The sequence below is a fragment of the Galleria mellonella genome, unplaced genomic scaffold (genome assembly GCF_026898425.1).
Source record: "Galleria mellonella isolate WM207_F2 unplaced genomic scaffold, CSIRO_AGI_GalMel_v1 utg800, whole genome shotgun sequence".
Classification (NCBI taxonomy): Eukaryota; Metazoa; Arthropoda; class Insecta; order Lepidoptera; family Pyralidae; genus Galleria; species Galleria mellonella.
In genome coordinates, this window is record NW_026442158.1 from 438,499 (window position 1) to 464,333 (window position 25,835).

A 25,835-nucleotide genomic window follows, 5' to 3' on the forward strand; every position below is an offset into this window, starting at 1 on the left:
TTTTGGATATGTTTTACATGTTATAATACTTTACAGAAAAGATTTTTGATGTTTATCTAATTACTTTTCCTATTTTAATATAATATTTATCCTAAAGTAAAAGTAATTAATTGCATTTAACTATTTTATTGGATTTTATACAAGATTTTTATTTATTTGCATTTTTTATATATTATATATTTATCATATTTTTATTGTGCAATACACAATTAAATGTTGTATATGTGGCGGGCTTAATGTCATATGGCATTCTCTACTAGCTAACTATTAGGTAAAGACAGAAAGCGTATGAAGGGCAGGGGTGATGAAAAAGATGTGATATATTGATATATTATATTGTAACATACTAAAATAATTATACATATAATTTTTCTAAGTATAATGACTTAATTTTAACGATCAAATATGTAAGTAATAAAAGCATTTAATAATTCCCTATACTCTGCTATATTGGACACGATGCAAGTTGTGGAATGAACTCCCTGCCGATGTTTCTTTTTGAGTCTACAGCAAGGGGTTTTTCAAAATGGTGTAATAAGGGACTGCAACGCGCGCATTTACAGACTACCATAACCGTTTTCTATCAGATGGACCATATGCCATACCTACACTACTTATTTGCCTCCATAATCCCATTCTAAAAATATTATATTTTAACATGTTATTTTTAGATAATAAGACGTTAGACTAATTCATTGACGCGACAAGAATTTTTTTAATATTAAATAGAGCCAAATTGGCTTGTATAATGTAATACGAAAAATACTTTATATTCTCATTCTAAGTATTTCAAAAATAACTCGCCGCTTACGATATCTTTTGACATTTTACATATGTGATTGACATAACAATATCCGTTGAAAATTAAATTTTTCTTATAGCATTTTTTTTACATGTATAAGCTCTCATAAAACTTTTGATAGCATTTTCTATTATTTATTCGTTAATGACATAAATAATAATGGTATTTTAAATATAATAGAAGATCTTTTATTTATTATGATTAAATCATCGTCGACCTGCCATTCGCTTGGGACGAAAGCAAAGAAATATTGGACGTATGATGAATATTACACAGGACTGAGAGACCATGAAAGACGCAAGAATGGACAAGGGGAGAACCATTGGTCGGGACCAGAGGTTTATATTTTTTCAATTAATCACTTCCTTCTTCATTTTTTTTTATACAAATTAGAATGGCGAACAAGCTGACGGCCCACCTGATGGAAAGTGGTAACCGTCGCCTATAGACATGAGCAGAACCATGGACATAACAGAGTATACTGATTCGCCCATGATACCCCCCATGCGTTACATTTCCTAAGGACTCAGGTATTATTTCTCCGTACCCAGTAAATTCACGCCATATCCCACCCTTCAAACCGAAACACAGCCATGCAAATACAACTGCTTCACGGTAGAAACACGAATGGGACAGAGGTACTCAAGCAATCGACTTTTGTACAAAGTCTCCCTCTGGTGTAGTATGCGACAGGGTAAGTAAATGTGTTATCACTATACCTTAGAATAAGAGGTGATTAAGGGAACAACGAACATGAGGACGCAGAGACTACAAAATACTGATAAAACAATATGGTTACCTATAGTTTAATGACCGAAATCGTTCGATAAACAATTGTTATCAATACCAAACTATCAATATTGATATAGCAAACCCAGTGCATGAGAAAGAAAATTCCAGAATCAAATTAATATGTTTGAAAATAGTATCTGCTAAGTTTCTTGCGAATTCTTTTAACATATAATATAACAATTTTTCGAACTCAGTAATAGAATAATTAGAATCCAATGCCTGTGTCGACCTTAGACGTAAGAAATTAAATTAAAATGTGCCAAATAATTGCATTCCTTTCGTGTATATACCTACTATTACCTGCGTTCCCAACATAGGTGGCGAGTTTAATTTACAATAAATTTAAAATAAATTATAGAATTTAGACTGACATATAATTGACAAAAGAATGAAACTATAGAATATCAAAGCATGTGTAAAAAATACTCATACCGGTCACGTTTTTGGATTCAATGGAAAATTTACACAAAGAATTAGAGTAAATACATAATAGATAAGCGTGAATATTCAAATATAGAAACGAACGTTAGGTAACGACGAATATGTAACACACCAATGAGGAAAAATGTTCACGTACATGATATTATTCGTATTTCTTATCATGTTTATATGTCTAAATTTTTAAATAATTAAGCCAAGGAATAATACTAAAATATTATAATAAAAAAAAATGTGTCCCACAAAAGAAACCGATTTAATTTTTTGACAAAAACATTGATATAAAAACTAAACTACTGATCCAATTTTGATAAAAAATTTATGGAACTAATCTGTGGGTATGTTTTAATCAGATGAAAAGAATTTGTAAATCGGTTTAGAACTAAAGATGATGAAAGTAACAAACAAAAAAAAAACTAATTTAAAACCTTCTTTTTTTGATGCCTTTTTTTATAAAGGTTTAATTTCTACCTAATATATGGGTATATTGTTAACTAGTTAATATTAAACTTAAACGTTGTTTACACATATTTTAAATTCGCGATCGGGGACTTAACGTGATGCGATTGCATGTAATACATACTTAATTAATATTTCCGACGTTGAAACGTTAAGTCCGGATTGGGAATTTAAAATATAGCTTACTTCCTTGTTTTATTGAAACCGTTTTTTAGTGAGAACGATTTTATTTATATCTATACGTAATATTAAATACCCAGTCACAATATTAATAATACGCGATAACAACCGTGAGAAAGTATTGATAACACAGTGATTATTTTAAATGGCGCACAGGTACTTTTTATCATTTCATTTTGACCTACTGAAATCGGATGGTAGAAAAAATTATTTACCAATAGGTATGTATTTTACAGAGAGTGATTACATATAGCGATCTAGAGATTTATTCAAAATAGTATGAAGGGATTGTAATTATAATGAACAAGCTAATTATGTATTATTTGCACATATGTTTTTCACGAAAAGTTTATAATATAAGTGTATTACATATGTGTTAATGTAGTAGTAGTGTAAAATTGACTGAACTTTTAAAATAAGTGCCAAATAGTAAGGTCGGCAGCACACCTGCAATTCCTTTGGTATATTTTTTTTATGGGTGAAAATGGTATGGTAACGGTAACTCCGCCTGCACTAATGGGATACGCTGGCGGAGCACCAGTGAAGGGTGTTAGATGAAAATGAAAACAGGTCAGTTAGCCCATCAAGATGAATTCATCAGGAATTAACCATGATAGTTTCCAGGGAGAACCGCGAGGAGGTCGACGTGATTGGGTATATTGCTAGCAATGGGATTCTCAGTCTCCATTACTAACAATCCCTTTCCCCCAATATTCCTTCGGTATTGCGCGTGCTCATGGGTGGCGACTGTCACTTACCACCAGATTAGCTGTATGCTCGTGTGCTCCCTGTGATATAAAATAGAAGAATGCTCCAAATGCTAGAATCTCAAACTACTAAATAACCTATGAACTCCAGCCAGACAATTTTAAAAAAGTCGATTACCTTAATTGGTTCAACTAACAATAGAACCCGATTCTTATTTATGCAAAGTACCATCTCTCCGCTGAGTTTATTGTGATTATTTCCTGGGTAATCTACGATCGTCTTTTATATATATATATATATATAACTTAGAATGGCAAACAAGCTGACGGCCCACCTGATGGAAAGTGGTAACCGTCGCCTATAGTCATGAGCAGTACCATGGACATAACAGTATATACTGTTTCGCCCATGATACCCCCCATGCGTTGTCAATTCTGAGGACTCAGGTGTTATTATGTCTAACGCTGACTTGACTTCTACCACACCTATCTCCATTCACTGATAGTGTAGTAGTGAAGGATAATAGGTGAATACTATTCAGTTTTTATTTATTAAAAAATACATCTGTATTGGAAATCCTTAGATTTATTCTATGGACTACGCTTTCTGAAAATAAAAACAGCTGCAGACTGTACACTTGTTTGCTATCCTTGTGGTATAAAAAATAGTAATTTTGCTTATGATCCAGTCATTAGAATGGTACACGGGACATTTTATTCGGGACACGATGCACGGCCTTGGAGATTATCGCTGGCGACACAGGGGTCCTGAGGGCATCTTCGTAACGTACGAGGGACACTTCTACAGCAATTGTATGCACGGTTATGGTACTATGTCGTATCCGGATGGTAGAGTATTCACTGTGAGTAACTGTTGAATGTATAATAAGGTTTAATATATAAGGTTTTTTTTTTATAAGGTTTAATTTTTATGTATTATTATTATTAATGATTTTAAGGTATATAAGAATTAGTTTAAAAAATATATCAACTTCAATCTCGGTGATAGTTTTAATAACTACCGGAACTCAAGAACTTTAAACAATAAAGTTAGTATATATATGAAAATAATTATTAAACTTTTTCATTTCTTGAACATTATCATATGGTATTACGAGTACTATTCTCAATGAATAACCAGTCTTTCTATTTTAGGGTTTGTACCACAGCAACGTTCGCTGGGGTCCTGGTATAGAATACAGTGCTTGCATGCGTGATAACGTAGGTCTCTGGCGTGGCACTCAACTAATAAGACTAGCATGGCGTCCTCAAACCCCTAATATTATCCCTGATTTGGCAGCTGGCAGTATCGGAAGAGCTTGTGTTGAGCCACATCGAATTGCTTTTGTAGCTACCACAAAGACTGTTAGTCATTTGCTTAATTATTATTTTATAATTAAAAATTATTAAATAATTAATAATTAAAAATATTACCACTCCTTTACATTCCCAGGATATAAAATAATATTGAAAATAGAAAAGAATTAAATTGTAATGCTTTTAATCGTTTTAAAGATCGGTGAAATAAACAGCGCCTTGGATCTTCTAAAACAATTTGGATCAAATCCAAGATGGGCAGCAGATCAATGGATAAAATTATATCCCAAACACTGTACGGACCAAGCCAGTCAATTGTGTCAAACAGACATTTTTGAACATACATATTATAATGAGCCACTACATATTCTCAAAGAAATTAAGTCTATGTTAACAGTGGTATGTTTCTAAAAACCGTTTCCTTAATATAAAATCTGTGTGTAATGTATTGAAATATGAACTGCAAATTCAATATCCATAATTTAGTCAGAGAGTCCTGACAACATGGGCAATCTGGAAGGAACAGAACTCTATTTTGCTTGGAATAACAGTGATACCATCGTACATATGATAAAGCACTGTTATCAGCATGAAATGCAGAGGTCATCTGAAATTGACTTAGCAAGTATAATAAGTGGACCAAGAAAAAAGTATAAACCGGCTGCTAAACATGAAATTGATTGCAGGTTCGTTTAAAAAGCAAAATTTTTAAAACCGTGGTCTTTTTATCTTTTAATTTAAAGTGTCTACTTTACGTTACAGAACTCTTTTGATGGCCAGTTACTTAGGAGATCTTACGAATGTTGTTCAAATGGTCAATGACTTGAACGTACATCCTGATGTAGCAGATAATCAAGGGAATACTGCTTTAATGTATGCCACTGTAAGTATTAGATATATAAATGTAAAGCTGATGGTGAAACTATTTCACCAGAGAGACTTTGTACAAAAGTCGTTTGCTTGAGCACCTCTGTCCAATTCGTGTTTCTATCGTGAAGCAATTTTGTTTGCATGGCTGTGTTTCGATTTGAAAGGTAGAATATGACAGTGAATTTACAGGATACAGAGGAATAACACCTGAGTCCTCAGGAATGGCAACGCACGGGGGGTATTATGGGCGAAACAGTATACTCTGTTATATCCATGGTATTGCTCATGTCTATAGGTGACGGTTGCCACTTTCCATCAGATGGGCAGGCATCAGCTTATTTGCCATTCTAAGTTGCATAAAACTAATATTGTTAATGTGAAAGTTTGTTTGTTAACTCTTGCCGCTTTAACAGCTTAACGAATAATTTATTACGATTAATCAATATATCCCGATAACGCAGACGAATTTGTGGGTAAGAATGCTAGTACACATATAATTTGTTTCATAAATAACTAAAATTAAATATTAAATTGAAGAGAATTGAAATAAAATTACAGTGTGGAGATCAATGCGACGTAATCCATTTTATTGTGGAAGCCGGTGCAAATGTAAATAATTACAATGACTCTTGCTATACTGCACTCGGAATAGCACTAATGAGATTTGCTTGCTTACAAAAAGATATAACGACAAATGGAATGCTTCAAGCATTATTACCACCACCTGTCGTCCCGACACCTCGTATGTTTATGCCATTTTAACATATTTCGTATCAAATATTATTCTTGAAAATAAAGACCGATTTCAGAAATCCTCCAGAGTTAACCTATTAATTATCATCATCGTCATCATCACTATTTCAGCCATTTTTCGTCCATTTCTGGATATAGATCTCCCCATAGACTGCCATAAGGAACGGTCCATTAATTTTTAAATAAAATTCGATCGTTCCGATTTATGAGAAATTTTTGAACATTTATTGTAAAATATAAATATATAATAACATATTTAAAAATAAAGCAAGTCCTTAATAAAAAAAAAAAAAATACAAATAAAAATATTTCTAGTAGAATTACTCATTCATCTAAAACTTTATTTATAAATAAAAAATAAATAAACGAATACTAATTATAGTCAGCAATATCGACTAACTCTTATATTTATAAATATTTAAACCTGTTATAATATATAAGTATATTAATATTTTTTATATATCTAGTAACTACTCTTTTCACTGATTAGTATTTATTTTTATTTAGCTCTACCTGAACATACAATATTAGAATGGAATATGACACGTGATCAAGAAAATGTTATTGGTGCATCACTAATTAGGACAACCAGTAAATCGAGTAAAAATGTTACTGCCAAGGCAATCGTCAATAAATCGTCACAGTCTCTTAAGGAGGTTTTATCTGCAAAAAAGAAAACTGAAGTTCCACTAGCTAAACCTACTGAGTTATATGAACTTGACTCAGATGAAACTTTCTCGGTGAACAGAAGTGTATACCAGAATATTAGTAATGAATACTCCATAAAAGTAAAAGATCTTTTCTCAGTTACAAGCGGAACCATACCAATTCCGTACATTTTTAAAATCAATGACTTGGTTAAAGAAGTTGATTTAAATGAAGATGAACCAAAAAAACTTAATGATAATGTTTCCAAGAAAGTCGCATCCAAAATTTATAAGGATACAATAAAACTCAGTAAAGAAATTATGTGGCAAAGTTCTGACTGTGATGAGAATAGTGCAACAATCGATAGTGTTCAAAAACAGAAAACCGATATGTAAATATGTTGATTTAATTATCGTATCATCATATCGTATTAGCCGTTAACTGTCTACTACTGAACACTGTCTCCCGTAAGGAGGAGTTAAATTATTAAAAATTCTAGAATGATCCTATTCCAAATAAAATACAATAGAATTACAAATCTGAAAGTATTCCGTTTCAGATAAAAGAAAAAGACTTTTCTATATCGATTTATAAATTGCGGAGTTTTGAGGCAACAGACATAAAAAATATACAACCGAATTGAGTAACCTCCTTCTTTTTTAAGTTGATTGAGAAAACACTGCATGTGAATCAACTTATATATACACTTTCTCGTATAATTATATCATCTACGTTAGTTTTAATAGGTGTACGACCTAATTTGGAATTGTTGTATCAAACCATTTATAATTAGTTAGTTTATATAATAAATCTACTTAAATTTTTATTTCAGGTTAACTCGAGTAATGTCAACGATTCTTCAGCTATTATCTGATGGTGCAAACCCAAAGTTAATAAAATGCCCCCAGTCTGCTCTATTTATTGCCGCTGTCGCAGACTCATCAGATCTCGTTCGGCATTTAGTAAATTATGGAGCTGATATTAATGAAATATGTTGTCAAGTAAGTATCATAATGAGTTGCCAGTTAGTTACGTCATTTAAAAATTATCCACACCCATTTTATCTACTAATGTTGTTGGTGCTCTTTACAGACACTAGGCTATACACCGTTAGACGTGGCGGTATCTCGTCCGTTTACATATAAAAACTTAGAGGTGATTCGTGCAATTCTGGAATGTGGTGGTAATACAAATTATAGGCTACAATATGGAGATCTTGGATCTAATCCTCTTATACCTGGTCCAACTTTGCTACATGCTGTTCTTGCGAAGAGAACAGAAAATGAAATAGAAGAACAGGTTTGATACCAGACGACATTTTCATTTAGTTTTGCTTTTTAGTTTTTTATAAATTATAAAGTTTATCGACAGTAGTATTATACAAGTATCTCGGATTCTTAAAGCTATTCTGTATATTTCAGATTCGACAGCAAACGATAGAATTATTACTGGAGTATAATTGCAATCCAATGATTCAATTTAAAGGGCGCTCTGCTGTTGATGTCGCAATGACAAAAAATTTCAACTTATTAAATATATTTTTGAAAAGCCCAGGATGCAACCTGAATGCAATTATCAATGATCAAAATCAGACAGTTCTAGTTAAAATGTTCTATTTACCCTTCTTTAAAACTCCTGGTGTCACAGATCGTCTGCAAATTGTAAGACTTTTTTTTTCAATTTACGTTTATTTATTAAATATAATGCACAATGAATTGAAACATAATTAATGTACACTTACCTAATGTACAATACAAATTTGAAAACAACGTCTTATATAAAATTTATATTCAATCAAATGTATCTCATATACCTATACACAGTAAATGTAAAAGTATAACTGAGCGGCCATGAAGGTTTTAAAATACCATACTACGGATTTGTAATTATATTTGGTGCTTGAAACTTAGTTGTCCATAATCTTTTTAGTATAATGATTTTAAAGTCGTAATTTTATACTTAGGTAAGGTATTATAGGTATTATAAGTAAATAATTAAAAAATGTCTGCGTACTCTTACTGTTACCCTTGCTGTAATACTTTTTATCTCGGTCTATTAACATAATTATCCTGAATATCCGGACAAAGACGTAGATAAAACTAGTAATAAATAAATATCAATAAGTAATCATCATAATATCACATATTATAATTTCTAGCTTACCAATTTACTTCTTTTTGGAGCTGATCCATTTATAGAATGCCAACATGGTGGGGTGAAATATCAAAATATATTTGTTTTTGCCAAAAAATCGTTGATGGAATTAGAAAGTTCTCTAGGCAAGACAAATCCAGTCACTACACAAAGTAAGTTTATAAATAATCAAGTGGTCAAATGTTTATAATTTAATTTAAAATTATTATTAATAAAACTATTTACAGATAAATCAGACGTAAAAAATAAAATGAAAGATAAACCGAAGAAAGGCGAGGAACTTTCAACTAAATCGATAGGAAAAATGACGGTAGACGTAGTTGGAGATTATAAACAGGCAATAGAACTTGTAACAGAATGCGCTAGACTTTTGTATATAAGATGGCTGCAAGCGAAGTTAATGATAGAGCTAGTTGAACTTATAAACAAGTACGTTTATTAATTTGATGGAAAGTCACTGTAGCTGTGTATCATACCTAAATTGTTGACTCTAAAAATGTATAATCTTGACAAATTAGAGTTGAAATCTTTGTCGCTTTTTATTTTATAAACCTTATAGAAAAATAATCTCACGCAGTCTAATAAGTCTGCAGTATTTGAATACCACAGATGATTCTGCCATAAAACAGTTGCGCTGGCATAACTAAAAAATGAATTCGGTTGATATGACAGTAAACTTGAAATGTACGGAGGTTAACGCCATAGTTTCAGGGATAGCAAGGCATGACGAATACCATAGGATACACTGTGATGCCCATGATGGTGCCTATGTCAATAGGCGACCGTTCTATTAACGATTGGAATATTATATCAAACACAATTAAAATTTTATATTTTTTTACAGATTTAAACATCGTCACTGGAATATAATATTAAAAGAGCATAAGCATAAAAAAAGTACTGGTCTTTGGCTAACACCACAACGCTGTCTTGAAATATGGGACATTTTTAAAACGAAACAGAAAAAAATGTATAGTGATAAAAGAATTTTGAAGCATTTGCTCTGTATTGTGCAGTACTATCAAATTAAATTTAAATTTGGTTACGTCTCTAAATCAGTGCCAACAGCACAGGAGAAAAATATAATAGACTCGAGTGTTTTGAGTATTTTGCAAGAAAATAAATCAGCTGAGATATTAACCCCAAAAATAATATTTTGGAAAAAACCTTACGTGATGCCTGAACTTGTAAAAAATGTTATTATAATTTCAGCACATTTAGTTCTTCCTTCCTTATTATAAAATTTACTGCCTATATTAATCTTAAATATTTATTACAGGATGAAAAATTTAAGGTTTGTTTCGAGTGCATACTTCCATTGGCTGAAGAAAAAATTCAATGCAAATGTTGCAAGCTTGTTGCATTTTGTTCCTTCGATTGTATGAAGATAAATATAGATAGAATCAATTGTCATCCATGCAGTGAATATTTGAAGAACAATTTTTTTTCAAGTGACAACCCTAAGAATAACGAAGAAATAGAACCATTCAACTTACTAAAATAAATATTAATAAAATAAAACAATAAATATAAAATCATGTTTGTGATCGATTTAATTTATTAAATTTATTTATGTCATTAAATTAATGAAGACAAACCCCGTCTGTTGTTATTTGTATCTATTATTTATTTTATATTGATAGTAGATATAATATATCAAACGCATTTCAACGGACAATTTAGAATTAAAAGTAGTAACAAAGGAACTTATCGATCCTCATCTGATGCTTTTGAATAAGGTACGTTAGGTTTGTTAACGGTGCTTACATCACATTTCAATGATAGAGTAAGGGTAAGAATAAAATATATTATTACTCCTTATCGTATCCAAAATGTCGTACACATAGACTTAGCATAACGTACTATGTACACTATAAAGTCGCAAAAAGCCACTAGCCCATTTTGCACAATATAAGTAAAATAAGAAGGAAAATATTAAAACAATCCGCCTCGTCAAATTTTAATTTTTCTTTTGACCACAGGTTTAATACCCTTGTCACTTATAAAAACAACAAAAGCTTGCCTCCATATTCATAAAAACGCTAAACCTCTTATAAATTGATTTGAGCTGCTGAATTGTTTTATCTCTTTCCTTTGCGCTGAATTCCTCATTTGCAAGAAATTAACAAAACATTTTTTTAATGAGTTTGTAGAAGGTTTTAATTTTTATGATGATATGGGATTAGATCATCATATATCATATTATAGAGTTTTATATATTTTAAGCATTAAATTGATTTAAATGTATAAAATAATCATTTTTTAAATGAAATTTTCATATTAATTATACTTGTAACTTCATTAGCTACAAAAATTTGTAATAGTAAAAACAAAAGAAATAAGTTTTTTGGAAAAGTTTATAAATAAAAAGTTTATAGTAAATTATATTAATTTTTTCTCATTAACAAATTTGTTGTCAAAATTGACATTCTTTTTAAAGAAAACGGCTCATAAAGCACAAAAACGGCAAAAATCTGAAGTGAATTGGCAACACTGCAACTGTCAGTGTAAAAAAAATCCGCGAAAAAAATTTCGCGTTAAAATTAAAATAGAGGGTAATTAAGTAGACTTACTGTTTAATAAAGTCGAATTATCAACAACTATTACATGCGATTAAAATTATTAGTTAAAACCACATGCCATTACTTAAAAATGGCTTCCGCGCCTAAAAAACCAAAGTTATCCACAGCGTCGACATCAAGTGATGAAACAAAGCAAACCATCGAGGATTTTATAAAGAAAATACATGTGAAACGCGAAGAAACAGCTGAATCTATTTCTAAATTTAAATTTATCAAGAAACGCCTAAGAATTATATCTCAATCACAACTTGTTCCGGAAAGTTGTGAAGGAATCGTATATTGGATGTCTAGAGATAGCAGAGTTCAGGATAATTGGGCACTATTGTTCGCACAACAACTTGCTCTAAAGAACGAAGTGCCACTACATGTGTGTTTTTGTTTAGTAGCAAAATATTTGGATGCATCAATAAGACAGTTCCATTTTTTATTAAAAGGTTAATTATTTTTTATACATATTCTTGAAATGTCAATGACTAAGGTGTCATATCACCAGAATACCATACCTAATAATTTCATTCCCTTTAAATTGAAACACAGACTTGCGAGCACAAGTTGCTTAGTTGCAGGAAAATAAATTATATAAATACTGGATTTTTTGTATGCAACTTAGAAAGGAAGACAAGCTGACGATCTCTGCTACACAAAGTTCTAACTGTTGTAGATGACTATTTCTCATTTTTTTTTAATATCTATATCATTATTAGTTATGTATTTTTTTAATTACAAAATTTAGGTCAGTCAGTACCCTTAGGGGTGGTTTGTTGGTTATTAAACATTATTAGATGGAGTACTGAAGTCTGTGAATTTTCATGACTCAGAACTTCCTTTTGGCAGACTATGGAAGATCAGTGGATAACTTTTTTCTGTTTATTATTACTTATTTTCTTTAATTGCCACAATTTGTTAATAGGATTTATTCTAAGATATTAGTAAAACATAAAATATTAGTACCTAGGTAAATGCAGGTAGCCATATTTGAGAATAAAGGAACAATCTACTCTGTTCCCTATTGTCCTCAGAATATTATATTGGCAATTGGTTTCATTTTTCATCAATGATGTAATGTGTTTTGTGTATTTTAAATTGTTTTACTGAGAATTTCTGATCCCTATAGTTCTGGAGACATCTGGAAATGATGATAAAAATTTATTGCTGTTTTTAGGATTAGAGAAAGTAGCAGCAGATTGCAAGAAATTGAACATATCATTTCATTTGCTCGAGGGCAGTGGAGCTGATGTATTGCCACAATGGGTGATTGACCATAGTATTGGTGCTGTTGTGTGCGACTTTAATCCACTGAGAGTACCTCTAAGCTGGTTAGAGGGCCTTAAAAAGAAACTCCAAAATGATGTACCATTGATTCAGGTAAATTGAATAAAAAAATGTTTACCATAATAAATCAGTCTGATTTAACTATTTTGCCAATGTATACAATTGTTTTCTGATCTTAACAATAAGCCCTTATAAATATTGTAACTATATTAATGACAAAAAGCATATCATGAAATTTCTCTCACTTTTTAGCTGTTTTCCATTTCATTTATTTTCATAAATAATTTTTATCACACCTCATTATTTATATACTCACAAATATTGTCACACTGCATTATAGTCACTGGGAAATTGTAAAATAAAAGGCCCTGTTTCTTTAGTAATGGTTTGCCTTTAAACAATTTTTCCACAAATTATAAAATTGAAATTCTTCTATGTATATTTATAGACAGAAACCTCTAATGCAGTTTCTATGTATTGATATTAATGATAAATAAATTTTTAATATATTTCCCAGGTAGATGCTCATAATATTATTCCCTGTTGGGTTACTTCAGATAAACAGGAATATTCAGCCAGAACCATAAGGAATAAAATAAACTCAAAACTTGAAGAATACCTAACAGAGTTTCCACCAGTTATCAAACACCCATACACCAGCAAATTTGAACCAGAAGTAAGTTGAAAGTGGATTATTAGAATTTTTTAACACATATTTTGTATAATACTGGCTTACATTTATGACTACAACTTAATATACCACATTTTGTACATTGTTTAAAAATAGTACACAAATATATTTAATTACTGATATTCATCATTGCAGAGTGATTACAATAACAATACATAATTTGTATGGATAACTTTTATGTAACTATATCATACCCCATTTTGTATAGAATAATAGATTGTTGTGTTTATAATTTCATTATAAAATAAGATGGTAAAACTTTATTGTTTTGCCCTCATAAAAGATTGCTTTTAGCAATACCGCCTTACAACTTTATTTATTAATCTTGATTTTTCCCTATATTTTATAATACAAATAAAATATACTCATTCATTTATTCATTATTGGAATAGTTGAACACAACAGGTTTCTAAAAATAACAACTCGGAACTGTTTCATTCACACTGTTACAACTATTCCAATTTCATAACTGACCGCATCAAACTTTCTAAATATGGAACACATTTTTCTCGTATCTAACATATGGAGTTATTCTGTGTTAGAGAAAGATAACAACTGTTCTATATTAGTTGTGTTAAATGAAACGTATTCTTTTCGTAATTAATATATTGAATTAAACTATGTTAGAAAGAATTAGCAGGTGTCCTCTGCTATAAACCAGTCATCTATATTGGAATAGGGTTTCAATATAACATTTTGGAACAAGCCAGTGCAACTTTTTTTATACTGGAACAAAAATAAGTGAAACTGGTTCCTTATTTTACCGATTTCGGATCACCTTAATCTCTCCCACATTTCTCTTATCAATATTATAATGAAAAATTTTAAAGCACATAACAAAATTAAAATGTTATAAATCTGTAGCCAATAGATTGGAATGAAGCCATCGAGTCCAGGGAAGCAGACAAATCAGTGGGACCAATAGAGTGGGCAAAACCTGGATATGACGAAGCCATGAAGATGCTCAAGAGTTTTCTAGATGTAAGGTTAAAAATATTTGCCTCTAAACGGAATGATCCCATGCAAGATGCTTTAAGTAATTTATCACCTTGGTTACATTTTGGTAAGTATAAATAAAAAAAAATTTGAGGTAATTATATACAAAAAAGGAATCTTATTTAGACATCCTATAAGAGTTGCTGTTCTGTGGTGATTGTTTTGTGGATATAAATTAGCTCCAATTATTGTAAATCTGAAAATTTTGATGTTTCTTAGTAATTCAATACCACTAATATAGATATTGTGATTCATTCCTGGTGTATTTGTCTTGACAAATTTACTTAACTTTGTGCTCACTTATTATCACTTACTGGTACTTCACCAATGAATACCAAAAGCATAGATAGTGATGGTAATAGATGATGCAATTTGTTTCAGGTCAGATCTCAGCTCAAAGAGTAGCTCTCTGTGTACAGGAATACAAAACTAAATTTACAGAGAGTGTGAATGCATTCCTGGAGGAGGCGATAGTTCGGCGAGAACTTGCAGACAATTTTTGTTTCTACTGTGAACATTATGATAGCATAAAAGGAGCCAGTAGTTGGGCACAGAAAACATTGGATGATCACAGGTTAACTATAATGCAAATTTATATAAATCCTCAATATATTCAGTTGCTAATCCTAATCTTTATTTAATATACATATGTAATGTTATATCATTGGTATTTGTGAATTTAGTTGAATAGCACTTTGTTTATTTATTTCACACATATAATATATACTTTCATCGTTATATCAGTCGTTAACTCTCCTATGGGGTCATATGTAACCCCCTATGAGGAACTTTGCTAGTAGATGCCACATTTGGCAGGCAGCTTGATAACCACAGTTCGGATTTGGTGATGTTTTAAGAGGAATGCTGCTACACATCTCTCAACCATTAAGTTCCTTTAGTTACCTCTTATGACACTCACGAGAAAGCAAAGGATGCCCATTCTATACCGAGACTACATAACCAATAATGTTAATTATTATTAATCCTAATTTTTGTTTAATAATATGTTTAGAATTTGTATAATAATAATTTATATATAACATGAGATAAAATCTGTTAATGAAAAATAAATGTTACAACAGGCAAACATTGTAGGATTTTTTTTCCAGCAAACTTAAATATTTAATAATATTTTAGGGAATTAATAGATCCATAGTATCGTTTGAATTCTATCATATAAATATATTGACATATTTAAGATTATTTTCCAGGGCATGTAATGTCTTAAAAAAGGCATGTACGCACTGTGAACCTGCCTTTGCTGAAAGGCTCCGCTCCTTATTCTGGGGTGATGATGGTGTCCCCCCCCCCTCACCCTCTATATACGCCTATGTATAACTGCAACATTAAAAGAAATTTGATCTATACATTACTATTATGATTCTAGGAAAGATAAAAGAACATATATATATTCACTAGAAGAACTGTCCAAATCACTCACCCATGATGACTTATGGAACTCGGCACAGCTTCAATTGGTGAAAGAGGGCAAAATGCATGGTTTCCTGCGCATGTACTGGTGCAAGAAGATCTTGGAGTGGACGCCAAGTCCAGAGGACGCTCTGAAATATGCTATCTACTTAAATGATCATTACAGTATGGATGGGCGGGACCCAAACGGTTATGTCGGTATGTTGTACTGTAAACAGATCCATAATCCTTGCTTATATTATAAATGTGAAAGTGACTTTGTTTGTTTGTTACCCACCTCAATGACTTAACCAATTACTATGAAATATCGTATATACCATGGGTGGTCAACCAGTCGATTGTAGCAAGGCAAAAAATATAATATTTTGCTAATCTAACGGAAGATGTTCAAATGCAATGCTCGCACTAATATAAATATACAGATTATGTTTTCCCTCTTAATAAAATAAAAACATACTACAATACTACATAATTGTGTACTGAACTATGTTGTTTCATTTGAGATTTCAAGAAGTATGTAATGTGTAGATCGCACAGAGTTTCATCAGTAAACAGTAAATCTTGAGTCTAGTCAAGTTGGCCACCCCTGGTATATACGTATTATATCCCATAAAGAAGATTGACAATGTGTGCGTGTGTGGTTGACGTTACTTGTTTCTGTAGTGACAATCACGGATGGTGACGTTTTGATATGAAGTATCCAAGGTGTGGTAATAGCTTATACTAGTAACTAATTTTAAGGAACGGATTTCGTTAATTATCATACTATATAATAACAATGCAAACGAATTAAAAACCTCCATTTTGACGATGTTTAAAACTGAATTCTCTTCACAGGTTGCATGTGGTCGATATGTGGGATACACGACCAAGGCTGGGCCGAACGGGCCGTCTTTGGTAAGATACGCTTCATGAACTATGATGGCTGTAAACGTAAATTCGACGTTAACGCATTTGTGGCACGTTACGGCGGGAAAGTCCATAAGTATGTCCCGAAGAAATGAGAGAACTTACTAAATTTTCTAATCTAAGTTAAATAAAACTAGATTCTACCTCATTCGCCCGCGAGAATGTAAAATTGGTTTCAACAATAATTGAGAAAAATGTACTGATTTTTTTTTATAAGTTATTTATTTCGTAAGGATATTATTTTGTAATATTTCACTGTTCCTTGTAAGATAAGAAAGGTATTAATTTTACAATTTATATTGTTATGAATCATGTTTTGTATTAATATTTGAGATTGTATTTTTCAGTATTATTATTGTAATATGTTTGATATATTTACTAACAAAATCGTTTTTGTCTTATTTTCACAGTAAAAGTGGTCCATTTAGTATGTACTTTTTTCTTCTAACTTCATTATTAAGGTAACTGTCCAGCTTAGCACAGTAAACGAGTACAAACTCATGTATTCTGGTAAACTGTACGTTTAGTAAACGTGCCATTAATTCATTATCACTCTAAATTTATCGATAGATAAATTACCAAAGAGTTGTTTTTTTTTACCTTTTGTAAATTTTTGTTTACCAACTGAGGGAGCTTGACAGTTTCCCAATTCGCTCTCTTAGCAATCACAATATATACAAACACAATATCATTTATTTATAGATTTTCTAAATATTATATTGATGTTCTGCAAAACTCGACAAGTTATATCCAAGTTCGGATATTGGTTCGTGACACCATTGAGCAGAGTTACTAGTGGAAGAGGAGTCTGTTATGCCAGCTCTATTCTTCTCAACGGAACATGGAAAAAGTCCCTTCGAGTATTGAAATAAACTTCCAGCTTACGGGAGCACAGACGTTTACTAAATCAAACATTCAGCTCCCATAAAAATGTATCGTGCCATATCCTTGTTAATTTATCAATAGATACGGTTTTGATACCTTTGTACGAGAAATAATGATATAGTTTTTTTTTTTAATTGGTTAAAATAACAAGGCCGCTTGTACTATCATCAAAATACTAAAGGCACAGACAGTTACTGTCACATTTTCTATAAAATGAACTTTGACTCAGATGAGCTATACTGAGTATAGCCCATAGACGTAGTATAATGTACTACGTACTGATAGACTGGCAATACAACCACAAAAATGAGACAAATATTTACACTGGTGTGCGTTTTTTGTAAAAAGTGAAAGGTCTGAATTTATATGGAATTAAAAAATAACGAAAATTCACTTATTTTGTTAACATTTTTATTTCAGTCTGTGAACAGTTAGCACTTTGTTTGGGTTAATTTTGATATGTTTTTCTACTAATTCTTGTACAAATAACTTCTGATTGCTCTATGACATTGCATTTTAAGAGATTTTTTCTTTGATTCAGTCAACAGTAGTCTCTCTAATCTTTTTAAATTATTCAACCTCAATATTGGCACTGAATTTGTGTTTAACTTATAGTATTGTGTGTAAAGTTTTGCATCCATTGTTTGCATCCAGTTACATGCACAAATACGTATAAGACAATTATCTGCATAAATCTACTGACCACTGCATAAATCTACTATCTAGTTAAAATGGCTATTGTTGCGTAGTTTTTATCAACACAAAAGTCACTCGAATCCATTCTGCTCATGAAGACGTCTGCATTTGAGTAGAAACTCAAGGTTTAAGGAACAAAACAATCCCTCATTCAACCGATGTGGTAGAATTGTCAAATGAATTCCATGAATTCAAGTACTCTCTCAGTCTCGACTCGTCGGATATCCGTCGGCGTATGCGGCCAATTTTCGTCGGCCATCCGTTCACAATCAATTTAAAATAATAAGTAATAATAATAATAAAAAGTTAAGAATAATTAATTACTAACCGGAATTAGTGATAAATTTTATTTACATTCTATGATTAAATAAATACGGCGAGAAAAAAAAATGAGCAGTATCATAAAATTGCCCACTACACAATATATGATATGAAAAAAGTACAAACTTAAAGTCAGAACAGATTGACAAAAATTCGCATCACAATGAAAAATAATAGTGTAATGAATCAATGCAACCAGTTCGTTGAATTAGAAAACATTATACTGCAAATAAAAGCAGTCAAATGTTATTGATTATAGATATTACAATAGATCTTATAATATTGGCCGTGATCCCGGCGTAGAATAGGCCACCCCTTCCTTTACTGTGGGTGTCGTAAAAGGAGACTATTTATGGGCAGCAACATCCCTCTTAAAACATCTCTAAAGCCAGCGGTTGCCAGTCCGTCTGCCAAGCGTGGCAACTACTGGCAAAACCCCCCAAGGGGGAGGCTTATGGTCTATGGGCTTATTTTAGTATGTTACAATATACATATGTCACATATTTTTCACCACATCTAACCTTCATATGCTTTGTTTTTACCTAATGGTTAGGTGGTAGAGAAGGCCATATGGCATTAAGCTCGCCACTTATACAAAGTTTTATTGGGCAATAAAGAATAAATAAATAAACAAACAAAAAAGTGTGGAGTGAACAATGAAAGATCAGTTGATTATAAATATTTTTATTCATGAGTGTGACTGTTCCGTATTACACGATCATAATTATTTTCGTTAAATATTCCATAAAATTAGAAATAGAAAAATAATATCAAAGAGTTACTTTCTCAATGGAATATCGGTGTCAAGTTTATAATATTATTTATGGGTAATCTATCTCCTGAACGGTTTAGTCAAAGTTGATGTATAGTACTATTTTAATTCGTTAATAGCATTAAAGTGTCTATTTTCTCACAACATCTTTTACAAAAGCATATTATTTTTAAAGTTTACAATAAAGAACATATTTCACATTATAACTCATGTCTTGATTTATTACAAAATAAATGTCACTAAATAGAAAATTATATAATAGAAAATTATAACGAGTTCACACAAGAAAAAGGAAATTATCATAGAGCACACATTGACTGCATTTTGATTATTATGGATATTGAAATTTATTATGATATTAAACATACAAATTTAATACCCGAGTTACTGTTTCAACTATGAACACAAATCGTGGTTTGCTTCTATTTAACATATTCCACTAATACACAGTACAGCACAAGGGTTACACGTTTACTTTGACCATACAAACATTAGCTTACAATAAGGCTCTCAATTAAATTTCATAGAAAATTCAAGTTAAACATGTCAAAGATGGTAATAGAGGAACTGAGATCATAACCAAATTCTCGGTCAGTTCAAGTTGAGGGTAACTAAATAGGAATGTGTGTAATCTTCCATGTGCAACTTTAAGGCAGAATTCGGTTACAACTCGCCCTCAAAATATAATGAAAACAAAATAAAATGGCCGTCAAAAACGGGCGACATCTATGTTAAGAACTAATTTGATTTTTGTCTATGCTCCCTTGTCTAAGTGTGTGTGTGAAAGCAGAGTTAGATTCGCTGTTACGGGCGCAGGACGGTTTCCTACAGACGCGGCCAGCGAGCGGTCGGCGTCCCGAGCTTACTGGACGCAGCAGTTGTTCTTGCCGTTCTTCTTGAGACGCGACTTTGGTCGATACTTTTCCAAGTATGAGAGCTGCTTCGCATTAATGGCCCCACGTCGCTGACTGAAAATAAATTCATAATAAGTCATCTTGCATGAAATTAATTACATTTGAAAATGAATTTCACTTTTCCGACTTCATAAGAATATTTGATCTGAAGATATGGAAATGTTACTATAAATATTATAAATATAGGTTTGTATATTTGCTAATCATGAAATTATATATATAAACATATAAAACAAAATTAATAAACCTATCAGTCATCCACTTCATTTTGTAAACATTTTTGTTGGCTTCTGCAATATCCTCTACATATTTACCCAAGAAATAAACCCAAGATCAATATTTATTATTAAAATACCATCTTAATAAAAAAAAGTATGAATAAAACATAATAAACCATATAGGGCGTTATGGAAATTAAACGAGAAGTTATTACTATTAGTGTAAGGACGTCGCCCTCTAGTATCAAAAGATTCTAATCCACATAGAATAAGAAGCAAAAATACATATTCATGATCAACTATTTTTATTATTTATATTTTACAGACAAAAAATAAATTCCTGTATTTTAGTCGCGTAAATTTCAGTTTTCCTTCTTTTCGCATTATAGTACGAAAACGGGTCATTTCGTAGGACATGCGTTTTGTACAATTACACATACGTTACGAACCAAAAATGAAAACAGTGACTTTTAAAAATATTTCATTGTAGGCACCTGGATCACAGGAAATGGAATGGAATGTAGCTTTTGCTGTTGATAGATCGTTAGACATTATGGATCATGGCAAAATGCCCGGAGCGGTAAAAATAAGGGTCATCAGAATTGAGGACACTGACCTCACTTGATTATCTACCTCGTATAAAAAATACATTAACAGCTTGATTTATAGACAGCAAATGTCATGAATTCGAATCTAACTAAAACGAAAAATTGTGAGCCAAACAAAATTTTCGACTTACTTTCCATTGAAAATTTCCATTCCAAAAATACCTATCGATAAAAATTATCCAAGTAACGGTGGTACTGCTTGCTTTGGAACTTTGCATTCTAAAACACTCGGCGATATGTAAGCATGTCAAGTGTCACGTTACAACAGGCAACAGTCGACAAATATCGCTGCCTGGGATTGTTAGTATTGAGGTACTAGTTGCTAGCTATGTACATATACCTTGTCAAGTCAAGCTTCATGCGACCATCTTGTAAGCATAGTCGTTAATTCCACCATGGGTCAATGGTCATTCATTCGCATCTCTCACCAATAACTGGTATTCTGCCAGCAAATACCGACAGCACAGGGGAGGTTACCATTCTCACCCTATTAAGTGTATTATATCCTGAGCACATTTTATCAATGAAAATGAAAAACTTACTCCCTGATAGTCTCGACCGCCTCTTCATACTTCATGCCGAGTTCTATGAGCGCGATAGCGACCATGACTGGCGCGCGTCCCAAGCCCGCCACGCAGTGCACAGCGACCGCCGCCTCGGGTTTGTTTTGTGCTCTGGAAAATGTCAATAAAAGAATGTTTAGGTTATCTCCATCAGAAAATAAATAAAACTGTCTGGTTTTTTGCGACTTTATTTATTTGACTTCGGACTTTAACCCACTTAAATAATATATAAATAATCATAAAATATCAAATTAGGTAATCATGTAACTGTATAAATCATATTAATTACTATCAAATAGGTAGTTATTTCACAAATAAAATATATTCTCGAATGAAACAATTTATATATATATATATATATATATATATATATATATATATATATATATATATATATATATATGTATATATATATATATATATATATATATATATATATATATATATATATATATATATATATATATATATATATATATATATATATATATATATATATATATATATATATATATATATATACATGAATTAATTACCTACAAAACATTAAAATACAAATATGTAGATTATTTAAAAAAATTAAATACTAGGAAAAATGAATAAAAAGTATTGGATCATCTACAAACGGAATTTACATAACTCATAATTTTAGTATAACTACATATTATAGATAGGTAAGTTGGATGGATAATGGCTGGAATGATAGATAGATAAATATTAAGATATCTTAAGAGGAAACAATAATGGGATTCCAATGTAAACGCCCGTTATCTTAGCAAGACACAAGGAACTATTAACATTCCAAAATAATCTATTTCTTGATAGGATATTGGGACAACAGACAATCTTATCATACAGGACGACAAGTGACAACTAAAAAGAAGGATAGTAATATTTGTGTGTATATGGAATATTCCTACGAGTGATAACGTGTTCGGCCTGAGAGTGCCTCTTTAGCCAAATTATAAGTTAGTTGATTTTGGACGAATTGAAAAAAGTAGCATGTCAATAGAGGAAAAAAAAATCCAAGAAAAAAGTATGATACAACCAGATCTGAATATAGTCAGAAGAGAGATTCAGAGTGTTTTTGTTTTTATGTAACTTGAAATAGAAAACAAGCTCATTTGGTAGAACATGGTAACTAACTAGAGTAACATGGTAACTAATCAGAGATATTGAATGGTATCATGAATATAACACGATATATTACACCCGTGGTACTTATACAGTATCATTTCTGAACATTGTGTTATTCCTACGTACCTTATTATTTTACTGCCGTATCCCACTTTTCAAACTCCGCTGATTAGAGACAGAAACAACATTCAAACAGTAGATTTATATACTAATATTGCTAGTAAATTACCATTAATATTACAAAAAAGTGAGTTTATTACTTTGACATCCCTAAGTGCCTTAACGACTTATTTAATCTGTCGTGAATTTGGTATGCACTTACTATATAATTTTATATGGGATGGAGGGAAGGGGAAATAGGCTACATTTTATTCCAGTTAACGAACTTGACGCGGACGAAGTCGCAGAAAAAACAAAGACATTTCGAAAAGTATACAAACTTATCGCGCAGTATCTCGAACCACTCCTCGACGACATTGAGCGGTGGGAATGTGCCGTCGTCGTAGGCTAGGTCGCGCACTTCTATGCCCTCTGCTTTCAGCGGCGAGATGTTGTAGCTGGGCTCGCATACGCGCACCACAATGCACACGTTATGCTTCTTCAGTTCCTGCAATAAGTGCACACAGCAATGTAATAATTATTATTTAGTCAATTTAAACTTTTGTAACATCATTATACTCCTTCCCTTTGGGTCTATGCAGGCGTAATATAATTTCCCCATTCATCACTTCTTGTATTATTCACTTCTTTTTAGGCATGTCGTCTTTCACACAATATATCCATCTTTTTTTCTGAGATCTTTCTCTATACTTTCAATCATCCACGTTCATACCTATCAGTATTTTCTTCCCTGTGCATCTTTTAATACAAAAAATGATTGCTAAAAGATTTTGAGTTAAACTAAACCAGCCTACCTGAGAATAATTTGTTTTTGTATATCTACAGTACGTATCCTGACTTATAAAAATATAAATAGGTATAAAAATAAACTGTTTTTAACTTATATCATGATATGTCTTTAATACATACATTACATACATATAGTACATATCTTTAAGAAAAAATGTATTTTCCAACATTTAAAGTATCCTGTCAAAACAGAATGTTGTACTCACTGGGGATTCGGGATATAATTAATTAAGCTCGTAATTAACTAACCACTAAAATACACTTCAACGATTAAATATAGCCGGTAAAAAATACTAATATTACAGTTACGCTAGATAAGTGATTAAGGGAAAAATTAGGAATTAGCAATTTTCCAATTACTTTTATTAGCAATTTTCCAATTACTTTTAACTTATAAGAGCCAATCTTATCTATTCCGCAGTAGAATTCTCGAATAAGTTCGAGATGGAAGCCGAAAAGATATGAGCACTCTTTTATCAAAGGTCCGCATACTTTCAAATAAAAGTGCAAGTTATTACCCCATCATAAAAAAAGCAGAAAACTTCCTTTCTTGGGCATGTACTTAGACACGATAGATATCACCTTCTATCCACGATTATGATGGGCAAAATTACTGACAAGAGAAGAATCGGTCGCAAAATAGTTTTGACTTCGCAATATCTGGGAGTAGATGGGTATCGCAAATGCAGCCGAATTATTCCATCTCGCTAGAGATTCCGCGAATTGCTAGTCAACCTTCAATAGTTGGAGGTATTATAAGATAATACATTGAAAAAGAGAGCCCATGTCTTTTTAAAAAGGCGGTAATGTACATTAGCATAAAGTACATGGAACGCGGTGATTATTTACCATAAATCACAAGCTCATTTATCCCTCATCTACGTTAAAGAACCTAGTGAACTAAAATCAGACGAACACAGTATTTGTTAACATTTTAGACGCTCAATAATCATTGAAGAATAAATATTCTTCGTACCTGGAGATAAGCCTGAACGCTGATATCCGTAGGGCGATCGGTGATCAGGAAGCGCATGTTCTTGTACTCGATGAGCGAGGGCGCTGGTCTGATATCTTTTTGCTTCATGATGAACTCGTACTCTTCCCTCCAAGTATCGACTATTGGCGGCGTCTCGAAGACGTTTTAGTACAAGGTGTTACAAACTCACTTCACACGCGTCAGAGAAAAGGTGTCACGGTCCGTCAAAGTCTTAACAGGCAAACTGTCACTCTATTTCCACACAACACACGGCAGTTTCCTTAGTTTGGTTTAGAAAGGGTCCAATTATATAGTGGGAACTACCCGCATTGATAACGGCTTCAACCACTTGAGCACATTCGACGACAACCAAACAAAAGTACTGAATTGGGAATGAAATCAAATGAAATTATGCTTTTAACATAAGTTTGTAGGTTTCACTCGTACTTCGGTTGAATGATATGCTCCAATTAACAGCGGTTTCCAAATTTAAGGTAGCTGAAACAAAACGTGGAACGTATTAAATACGGGTAAACGTGTCGCGGGTACGTCGATATATATTAATTTTATCATTTTAAAAGACGCATTTTGCGTCAAAGTCAGAGCAGCGAATGAAGTGGAATAAAAAAAATAGGTGCTAAATATAGAGTGGAGATTTCAAAGTGATGTTTTGATGATGTGTATGTGTGTGTTTGGGGGCGGGCGGTGCGCTTGTACTGGTCGTGCGATTCCCCAACTGCTGGTCCGGAGCCAATCTAGCATCGTAGCGTTTATTAGCGCCTCCGTGTTGATATGCACTTTGTTGGCCAACTGATAACACGACTAGTAAACACTG

At 32.0% G+C, this 25,835-nt stretch overlaps 3 protein-coding genes across 6 annotated transcripts in view; 2 read left to right on the top strand and 1 right to left on the bottom strand.

Moving 5' to 3' along the window:
- The first annotated feature begins 148 nt into the window (after positions 1–148).
- On the top strand, positions 149–10,711 carry LOC113518497 (ankyrin repeat and MYND domain-containing protein 1-like). Its single transcript, XM_031913024.2, has 15 exons — positions 149–1,140; positions 4,068–4,241; positions 4,534–4,743; positions 4,894–5,094; positions 5,182–5,381; positions 5,458–5,578; positions 6,124–6,307; positions 6,826–7,357; positions 7,799–7,967; positions 8,059–8,265; positions 8,388–8,627; positions 9,125–9,272; positions 9,348–9,549; positions 9,965–10,316; positions 10,400–10,711. Exons 1-15 carry the CDS (start codon positions 1,000–1,002, stop codon positions 10,622–10,624), a joined length of 3,306 nt encoding a protein of 1,101 aa, XP_031768884.2. The 5' UTR covers positions 149–999; the 3' UTR covers positions 10,625–10,711.
- Positions 10,712–11,597: 886 nt separating this feature from the next.
- On the top strand, positions 11,598–17,390 carry LOC113518242 (deoxyribodipyrimidine photo-lyase). The gene is made up of 7 exons (XM_026903070.3): positions 11,598–12,136; positions 12,865–13,067; positions 13,492–13,650; positions 14,530–14,728; positions 15,043–15,235; positions 16,049–16,290; positions 16,930–17,390. The coding sequence occupies exons 1-7, from the start codon at positions 11,728–11,730 to the stop codon at positions 17,094–17,096; spliced, it is 1,572 nt and encodes a 523-aa protein (XP_026758871.1). The 5' UTR covers positions 11,598–11,727; the 3' UTR covers positions 17,097–17,390.
- A 2,181-nt stretch (positions 17,391–19,571) lies between these two features.
- Positions 19,572–25,835, bottom strand: part of LOC113518408 (PRL-1 phosphatase) — a 29,249-nt gene continuing 22,985 nt past the window's right edge. For all 4 annotated transcript variants that reach the window (XM_026903315.3, XM_026903316.3, XM_031913358.2 and 1 more), the window contains exons 3-6: positions 25,001–25,498; positions 23,556–23,722; positions 21,958–22,089; positions 19,572–20,643 (exon numbers count right to left, since the gene is read on the bottom strand). In XM_026903315.3, coding sequence (XP_026759116.1) covers positions 20,538–20,643; positions 21,958–22,089; positions 23,556–23,722; positions 25,001–25,108 — 513 coding nt within the window. In that variant the 5' untranslated portion in view covers positions 25,109–25,498 and the 3' untranslated portion in view covers positions 19,572–20,537. The remainder of the gene's footprint in view (positions 20,644–21,957; positions 22,090–23,555; positions 23,723–25,000; positions 25,499–25,835) is intronic.